Source organism: Loa loa, assembly GCF_000183805.2.
Source record: "Loa loa unplaced genomic scaffold supercont3.239, whole genome shotgun sequence".
NCBI lineage: Eukaryota > Metazoa > Nematoda > Chromadorea > Rhabditida > Onchocercidae > Loa > Loa loa.
Window position 1 is genome coordinate 11,349 of NW_018108419.1, and position 10,142 is coordinate 21,490.

The window sequence follows — 10,142 nt, forward strand, 5'->3', positions numbered from 1 at the left end:
TATATATATATATATATATATATATATATATATATATATATATATATATATATATATATATATATATATATATATATATATATATATATATATGGATGAAGAATCGAACTTTTGTTCACTGAGAACTCATTGCAGAATGCAACTGTTGCCATGACTACGACAACTGCACCGCTGGCTACGATTATATCTATGCCTACCAAAGCAAAAACACTGAGAACTAGGCGAAATGACACAAATTCAAAGTAAGTTATTGCAGATTTATACATTACTGATACGGAGAACTTCAAGTTTAAATAAACTGGTCAATCCTTCCTTATATGTATTGGCACTTTTTCATCTACAGAAACTGTTGTACTGGTATTGAAATTTTGAGGATAAAAGACTTCACAGGTAGACGGTAGACGGCATCAATAGAACATAAAATTTGTATACTGGGATTATAGTGATAACTTTTCTCTGAACAACAATAACTTGCTAAATAACTTGCTAAATAACTTGCAAATAACTTGCTATTTGAGAAATAACATTTACTTTGGACCAATTCATTTGTACATTCTACATATGTAAATTAAGGGTGATGGACTCAAGTGCTTAGATAGTAGTAAATTATTTAGATACACAAATTAGATAGTTACTTGAAGCTAGTAGCTTCTACTTCATCTTACAACTAATTTTAGATTGACACATTCGAAAGTTGCAAGTAGTACGCGAAAAGCGGGTGGTATAATCCTGGGCACATCACAATCTAATTTATCATCTCGAAAAGGAACACATTCTTACGGTAATGAATTTTAGCTCACATTATGTCTAAATTACATTACAAAGCCTTGTCTAAATCTCACGCGGTCTCTTTCATTATTCTAAAATGAATTACGAAAACTGTTGAATCACGTTTTCTTCCAGCGACAACAATAGAAGTAACCAATTCAATGCCGGACATTCGATGTTCCATCTCTAGAAAGAAGGTCATCTTTCAGATTTGTGATATAATAGATTTAATCCTTCTAGAATTTTCGAAACTTCCGTATCACTGAGTATAACTCCTAACTTTTACAGTTTACTGAAAATTCTTATTCTGGCATCACTTCACAAAATTGTCAATTTTCAGGAAGAGAAAAACCGTGGTCTTCGTGATAATGACGAAACGAAACATCAGCGTCAGCGAAAGGAGCTGTATCGAGATCGAGATCAGGAAATACCTAGCGAACCATACAGCTTAGATGATGTAATCACTGGCCTAAACAAATTTGAAATGATAATGAATCAACGACGTATGGTGTTGGAGGATGTATTGCGCTGTTGGCGAACACGCGGTTGTGAAGCGGCGATCATGGAAGCTGCGCGATCCAATGATATAGCTGTACTGGTTGAACTGATTGATGCATTCAATCATATGCCTGCAGTCTGGAATTTAACACTGTGTACTGCTATTCTGCCTCATATCGAACCACTATTCGCAAATAAACATGAAGATTATGTGGAGGTCAGTCATGATAAAATTCAGAATTGTAACTCTGTGTGATGGAAGTGCAAAAAAAAAGAAAAAAATAACTCTGTGTGATGGAACTAGTGATGGAAGTTCTTACTTGATTTCTGCTTCAAAAAAATATATGACAAAAAATATATGGCACGGTGATAAAGACGTGGTTGCCAAGCTTTCCAAAACATTTTGTTTAAGCTTTTTGTTCTTGAAGCCCGCATCTCAGTTTGCTTCTCATTCTTTAATCATCAAGAATGTGGAATAGATTTTTTTAAAGAAAAAAAGTTCCAAATGTTCCTCAAAAAAATTTGTTAATCTCAAGGTGTTATATTTTTGTAGTCTTTGCATTTTGAAAACTTAATTTTTAAATTTATAGTTCATTCTACATCTAAAATCCAAATTTATTTCTTTGTTGCTGCATAATAAAGGTTCTGCATACTTTCATATTCCTCTCGCTTTGTAATCTAATATTTCAAATTTATTTCGTTGTAGGTAGCATTAAGTACGCTCAGGGCGATAATTACGGGTTGTGGGGACGTGATTCGCACTGGTTCCCATCGTCGTTTCCAAATTGGCGTTGACGTTCCTGCTGAGGAGCGACACATTAAATGTGTAAAGTTAGTATAGGCTAATTTTGCAAACGAAATGTGAAATACAGGAATAATATGTCTGAAACAGATGATCAAGTACATATGAACATGTGATCCATGGTGATCTGCTTCCACCTTGGATGCAAGTTTTTGTAGCATTTAATAAATATCTGAAGCATTTTTTGCCATTTACAATCGTATTGAAATCTTCAGATTGTAGAATCTAGTTTGGGGATTCGCATTAGCAGAAGTATTAGCATTAAATTTATGTGCCATAAAAGTACCATAGTTTTTTAATATGAGTAGATAGAGATTATTTCGTTTGTGCTCGGCCAGAATGATGCTATATATTTGCTCACTGGTTCTTCAGTTTGTATCTTTGCTATCTAATTTTCAGTTTTTATTTCTGTTAATTCACCGTCTTCCAGGTGTATGCAGCAGCTAACAAATATAAGAGTTAAAGCTACGTTGTTGGCGGATCGTATGAATAAATCACAATCGCATGAATTTACTGCTCTTATGCAAATCTTCGACGACACCTTGTCGCCAAGTTAGAGTTGTTTTGCAGTTTCTTTTCCGATACTAAGCCACTTTCTGCCTATCGTTTTGATGATGCTGTTTTAAGATTTACTTCTGTCTTGAGGCTTAATGTTCTTTAAGAATTTTGTACGAATAAACCAAGAAAAGCTTTTTTGAGAGGACATGAACGAAGCTAACCTGGAGAAGGAAGGGATTCTGGAAATTAGATATTTGGGAGATCTTACACCGTTTTTAAAAATTTTTTTCTGCATAACAGATTTTGATCTTTTTCAGTACAAGGATTTTGTTTCGACTTAATCCAGGAGAGTTTTCGGTCTAATTATTAAATTTTGTTTTTCAGTTTTTATTTTAGGAAATATTTCGTTTTGCTCATTCATATATTTATTTATTTATTAACTTGGTAGACGTCTTTCCCATGAATAACTTTCCTTTAATTCTCCAAAATGTAATGTTTACTCATCTGGTCTCATTTTATTTATAAATATCGCGGTGGTTTCATGCGTAATTTTTTAAAGAAATATTTAATAGTAAGTTTGATCTTTGAATTCGAAAGGAACTGGACGCAAGTGATTATGTAGTCTTCGTCTTCAGTCCTCGTGCTTTTCAGAGGAATGTCTGGCAAAAGCAATTCTCCCTTTGGTTGGTTGGTCTTTAAACTCGTAGGATGATAGATTAATTCGTGGCGTCCTAAGAAATATTTTAGGAATGGCTGATATTTAATCTTTGGTTCTGGCCATTGTTCATCCTCAGAAAAGCGTCAAAATATTTTGGTATGTTAACAGTTTATCAGTTTGTCTGTGTTAGTGTCATAAATGCTCTCAATTTTTATTTGTTTTTCCTTTTGTTGAATGAATGCAAAAAAAAACCGGTTCATATGTTCCATCTTTGTAAGCCATAAATTGCTAACCCTTTGGTTCTTATAGGTTTTTTTCAAAATATAGCAAGGATTTTAAAATAAAACTTTGCATAAAATTACATAAAGTTTTTTTGTAGCTCATCTCACTTTATTGAGTTCATTTCGTGGCGAAGTTCATCATCACTTCGGTGTCGAATTACGAAATTTCTGTTCTTTAATCCTTAATCACTTCAAATTGAATGCATGACTTTTATTAAATGTTATGGTTAGGTTAATTCAGAAATTTCCACTACTATTCTCTTTCCCCTGTCGAAAATCGACGGCTTGAGGTTGCTATTTCTGCTTTTTAGTAAACAAATGAATTAATCGGTTTTGTTCCGCGTTCTCTGCTTCTGTGATACTCACTCGTCAGATGGGTAATTATACTATCTACAGGAGAGCCATCGTCTCATCATCGTTCATTTCAAGGTCGCCGGAAGGAAGTCCGGATCGTTGTCTTTGTCTGTTGTGGTAATAAGAAGTGGGAAACCAGCAGTGTACAGGATAATTATTTGTTCATTGTTATCATTGTGAATACCGTTTCATTTAGAGCATATGGCTGGGATTTCAAGTTAATGGAAATTTGGAATTATATAGAAGATTTGAACTTAGTCGAGGCTTGAAATTGTAGAGCATTCATGAGGAAAACCTGTTTTTGTTTTATTTGAAGCTCAGATTAACCCATTCATTTTCATTTGAAACTCAAGTTGACCTCAATATTTTGTGCAGAATCGTTGTTATCTTTAGATTCTATAAGAATAAATTATTGGGAGTTTTCTGTGTACAATTTGGCTGGGGATTTTTTCAGGTCTCTGGATAATTTGGTAAATTAAAATGAACTCAATCGCTATACTTTCTTATGATCAGAAATGGAAACGAATTCGCCATGGTTATGAAATGAGAAGTCAAAAATTGAAGCTGGCATCTTATTTTGGAATTTTTAATATCAGAAGTGGCCAGAAGGTGTAAATGACAAGTCACAAAAAGTTTAAATGATATATGAATTCATATGTGACCAGAAATTGCTTTTTTGCTGATTGCAAAAGAAGTATTATCTGATCTTGAACTTAGCTTTTTCAAGTGATTTTGATGGGTAAGGAGTGAATCAGATAAAACTGATATAATGGAAAGGATAGAATAGAAAACTATCAATAACGTAAAGCAATTTATAACCGATTAAAGGACGATTATAGCATCATCAGTCGAATGACCTTCATTACTTTATTACCTATATCTCTGGCGACTGGTCCGGTTCTCGGCAACTTTTTCTTTGAATATGGAAAATTTCAGAACATTATTTATGGATACGGGTAAGTTGAGCAAGGGATGAAACGAACAGCTGTCATCTGTGACACCTCGAAATGGTTGCGACATCATTTATAAGGCCTTCCTTTTGAGTTTGCCAATCGTTATTTCACTTAGAAACTGCTTAAATTCCCAATAAATTAATCCATTCTCAGATGTCGTAGCAACTTGAAGTTTTATATCGTAAATGATCGAAATAACAAAAAGTAGGTAGGAATATCTAAAGAATTAAGACCTAAGCATTATTTAGCATTGGAAATTCTAGACAATCTTAAATCTATACTTATCTGAAAACCAGAGGAGTGGAAAAACTGGCGTAGGCTTATACTAACTGGGTACCCACTTCTGACTGGGCAAATTCTTGATGCTAGTAGTGATAGCACAATTATCGTGTTAAGATTTAAGAAAGCATGAAAATAATTTTGTATGGCACTATCACTGTATCAAATCAATGCAAATTGAAAATGCTACTTGAGGAATTAAACCGGTTTCTTAAACCGGAATTAAACCGGACAGCTTTATGGTTTATAACAATGTATTAAAACAAAGCTTCAGCTTGTCTACTGGAGTTTTAGAAGTTGTCGAATTTTTTTGGGTCGTTTTAGTTTTAGAATGAATGCCGCTGTTCGATCATAATAACTTATGTGAAGTTTTCTTCCATCTGTTTTTTTTGAAATATTTGGGGAATAACATAATTCTGCGCATTCCGTTCGATTTTTAGACCGTATAATTGGCAAAAAAAAAAAAAAATATCAAGTAGCGTGAAAACTTCGTTAGCTTGATATCGGTGATACATTTAAAAAATCTTAAAGTTAAGTGGATTTCTATCGCTTCAATATTCAAAATGATACTTTTATCAAGAAGGCAAATCAGAATTGGGGAAGTATTCGGAAAAGATTTTTGTTTTAAGAGTAATTTACGATTATTATTGACAAGTATTCTATTCATCATTCATATGTTAACAAATTAACAAGTGAAGATTCATCAAAGCTGTAATTATCATGTGGAAGTGACCATATCCCGGCTTAAAACTAAGGTGAAACTGACACAATTGGAGCCTATCTTTTGCATGCAAAAGAATTCCATGTTTCATAGCTAACAAACAGCAATCGTATTTGTTTACCTGGTTCTTATAACTTACCGTTGGTGCCCATTCCGCTAACGCAATGCGTTTTCAATTATGTTTCATGTGAATGGAATGTATCTGTCAAATCATAATTCTTCACTGCCAACTATCATCCTTTCTCAATCTCACATTTGAATCGATCTGAGATCGATAAGAGGAAATGGAACTGTAGCCGAGATCAAATTTGACCTAATGCTTTTCAATCTTATTGCTCTAATATTAAGATCTGATAATTTTCTTTCAGCTTCATCTCTTAACGTTTTACCTTTTAGCGTTTTTTATTTATTCTTCTTTAAATCCTTCATTGTAATCACCTGAATGAATGACATGGCACGACAATTGAGAAACGACTAAGGAATTGGTATATATAGGAAAACTTGTCCAGGCTATCTTTCTTGGACATCTTTTTCAGCCCTGTGACATTATGAAGCACTCACTACTGCTAAGCTACGACGTTGTTTCATTGGTCAGCACAGCAGCAGCCATCATAATTGGAAAATATATTCCTTCTTGCCTTGTTCTATTTACTGGCCATCTGCTATAAATGATGATAAACAATTCAAGCGCTTTTAGCCATAACTATACAGAACAGGTCTTAATGACCACTGAATCAATAAGCGGTCTTCTCACCTAGGAATCATCAAGCAGCAATCATACATGTATGAAATTGTGCAATATTACAAAGTAACATTTTGCTTGCTTCAAAATGAAGCGCCAGAGAAGCACAAAGTGGAGGAAAGAATGTGTGTCGTCCTCAATCATGGCGCACATCGCGCGTCCCATTCTTCTGTGCTTTTTATGCAAACGAAGTACCCACCGGTCGTTTGTTACCTCTTCGAACACTTTTGAAGAGGGCTCGGTGAAAGAAACGAATGGATGCATTCATATCCAAACCTGTAAACCAACGAATAACGTTATAACGTTGTTGTCTTTCCAGTCATTCTTTTCTTTCTCTTACTCCTCTTGAATTCCTGGTATTTGTTTCAAGGTACACAATGTTAAACGATAACAATATCGATTGATTTGATGGTTGTAAAGTTCTCGTTGATTAGAGAAGTATTACTTAAAAATAGGTTGTTTCTCTCTGAACAGTAGAAGTATACAGTGCCTTAAGGCTAAGAAAGACATGCAACGTACAGGCGATCTTTCATCGTATCTGCATTGGCTAACGCTTTTAGAATCAAAGTTAGTTGTCGATATTAATGAAAATGTAATTCTTCCTAATCCTTATATTTATTCCAGCCAAATATTCTTCTAGTGATAAAAAAGTACGTTTGTTATGATAGTACTCCGTTAAAGATCTTCTTTTTCCGGAGAAAACAACTTTTTTTAGACAATAAAGTGTATTTGAATAGGACACTATTGCTGCATATCAATGAATTAGACATATTTCCTAAAACTTTTAATCTGTCATGAAAATAGACGTATTTAACTTGAATATACATACAATCCTTTTTATACTGAATATCAATTTATACCTCTAACAGGCCTTTGTAGTACTAAATCATGCTTGAAATCACGGTACCCTAAATGATCAAATTATTTTGATCTCTCGGTGGACTGTCACTTCATTAAATTCCGGACTGACGTTTAGATATCGAGGAAAGAGTCAAGGACTTCCTCCTTCTTTTCTTAACTTATTCATTTCTTTTTTTGGTAATTCAAAAATCACATTTTTCCTAAAGGTAAGAAAACAGTTTTTTCGAAGAATTAGTTGGTGACATTTTAATGCTATTGATTCTTCCATTTTTTTTTCTGGTAATATCAGTAATTATATCAGAAATCAACTCTTTCCGCCTTTTGTATTTCAAAACAAACATAGGAAACAAGAGAAGATAAATAAGAATAAGAAGAAAAAGCAGAATTCAAAACTTGATAAAATTTCTAGATAAATGGAATTACTTTATCGTCCAGCACTGGCGTCCTTGACCTTCTTCTTGCTTCCCCTTTTCATTTCTCTTCTCCATCTTGACCCATGCCTGACCTTTTGTAAATTGCGGCACTATTGATTTAATTCATTAGTCTTGACTAATCGGGGTTCCGTTTAGAAAAGTAGGCATCTAATTGATTTAAGCACGTTAAACCATGCCCGATACTTCCTGGATAAAAATTATCGTATCTTAATTCACCATTAGATATTCATGTTTTTTAAAAAGGATTCTTGAAATTCCATGAAATTCCTAAAGGAATTTCAATAATCTTCCCATTCTTCTCATTTGACTTTGGAAACATTAGTTGTTTGGCAGTAAAAGTTAATTGAAGAATTTTAGGAATAGAAAGTTTTGCGGCAACTGCATCTCTTGAGCAAACTAAGTCTAAAAAAGAAACAAATTAATTCTTTTTTGATAGTAATGAATTGGTTTCCTGCTGTCATCGCACAGTGAGCCACAGATTAGAAGTCGAAAAATAAAATTTGAAAATTGGATTTTTGTTTTTGGAAATGATTATAATTATCATTTTTATCAGAAGGACTTTTCAAGATGCTTTGAGTTTGGCTCTTAAACCGATTGGATTTCTAGTAACTTCAGTTTGTTTGATTCTTCACTTGCCTTTTGGTGTTATTTGAGAAGCGATGTTAAAAACTTAAAGATTGCAAATTAACACGCCATTCTATCATTGCATCAATTTAAGCAACATCTTTTTCTGGAATTGAAGTTCAAAATTGTCGAAATGAATAACTGCGAATACTTTTGCGACGTCTTTTTTTTTCAGGAAAAATGTTTGTAAAAGAATTTGACACCACAAATGATGATGATAATGTTTCGATTAATAGTGATAGATAGTTCTAGACATTTCCTTTTATTTCTTATTATTATGCTAAAGACCTTTTAGCATCATTTCCAAACACTTCTTTTTCATTGGCTTTTAAGATGGTTTACACTTTTAAATATGGCATTTCCATTTTTTAGCTTTCATATGATTTAAGGTCATGTCTGTTCTTTGCTTGTTTCAATTTCGCATCACTTTCTATCCAACTTTTTGCAAAATATAATTTCTGTGAGCTTCTTGAAATAGACTCAAAAATTACTCCTCTTAATCTATATGTTGTTTAAGCTCTCAACGGCTGATATTGTGATTCATCTTACCTTGTCTTGGTTATTAATGTCATATTCTGTCATATGTAAAGGTGTGGAGGTTAGAGATTGTCCAGTCTTTCTTTTTAATGCTAGAGTCCGTGTAGCATTTTTTTTTTGAGGAAATCAATATAAATTAAAACCGTGTGACCATGAGATTTCTGATATTACAGTAGTAAAACATTAATTTGACAAATTAGAACTTTGTTTCTTGTTTCTTTTAAGAAACACATTACACAACACATATCAGTGTTGCTTTATTATAATTTTAATATATGAACGTTTTTCCTCCATTGATTTTCAAATATTTTTTGCAAAATTTTGATTGATTTTTTCGAAATTTGTGCAAAATATTTTCAAAGCAATTTCATGAAGGAGCACTATCTTGAGATCAATGAAATGAGACTAGAACTCAGTTAGATTTTTTCTGGAAAAGACTATGCATAAAATAAAGGAAAATAAAAAAAAAATGATGAAAGTTCCTATCCGTTATCTTTATCATACATTTTAGCCTATCACTTGTCATCGTACGCGGCTACTTTGTTATCCATACCTTAATCTCTTCATTCAAGGGCAATTCCGTAATAGCCATCCAGTTTCCTCAGCAACTTTTCCTTTTATGACCTACTATCAAGAATTTTTCTGGTAAATTCTCCCTGTACAAATTTTCGGGATTGAATTTTTGATACTGATAATTCTCATTTGTTAATTATGGAACCAATAAAAAATTGAGTATTTAATTTAAATCGCTTAACGAGTTCCTGACGCCACCTTTTCAATTCTGAAATCTATTGCTTGGTTTATTCAACTAAGAGAAATAGAGAAATCCAAATGAAATGATCAAGGTAAACCTATCTTCTGCCTACAAAGTATCTTAAGAATAATTCAAATATAATTCCTTTACTCGACTACTTATAAAGAGAAGACAGGTATGAAGGGAGAGAGACGAGAAACTTTTTGTCAGTACCTTCCAAACAAAGGCAACTTTTTAAAAGAATTTAGCACTTTTAAGGCCGATCATCTATTTGCATAATGCGATGCGAAACATTTTTCTCTTCTGAAACTTGGAGTTTAGGTCAGAAAAATGGTTGCATTTTAGGTTGGGATAAGAAAGTTTTGTTTTTATCGAATA

The 10,142-nt window shown here is 33.1% G+C and overlaps 1 protein-coding gene across 1 annotated transcript in view; it reads left to right on the plus strand.

The window, feature by feature from the left end:
- The window catches only part of LOAG_18252 (hypothetical protein), an 8,884-nt gene extending 6,085 nt beyond the window's left edge, over positions 1–2,799 (plus strand). Inside the window, exons 9-14 of the mRNA XM_020450916.1 lie at positions 136–242; positions 678–781; positions 904–965; positions 1,109–1,483; positions 1,973–2,097; positions 2,499–2,799. Of these exons, the coding sequence (XP_020305352.1) occupies positions 136–242; positions 678–781; positions 904–965; positions 1,109–1,483; positions 1,973–2,097; positions 2,499–2,625 (900 nt within the window). The 3' untranslated portion in view covers positions 2,626–2,799. The remainder of the gene's footprint in view (positions 1–135; positions 243–677; positions 782–903; positions 966–1,108; positions 1,484–1,972; positions 2,098–2,498) is intronic.
- Positions 2,800–10,142: the final 7,343 nt, after the last annotated feature.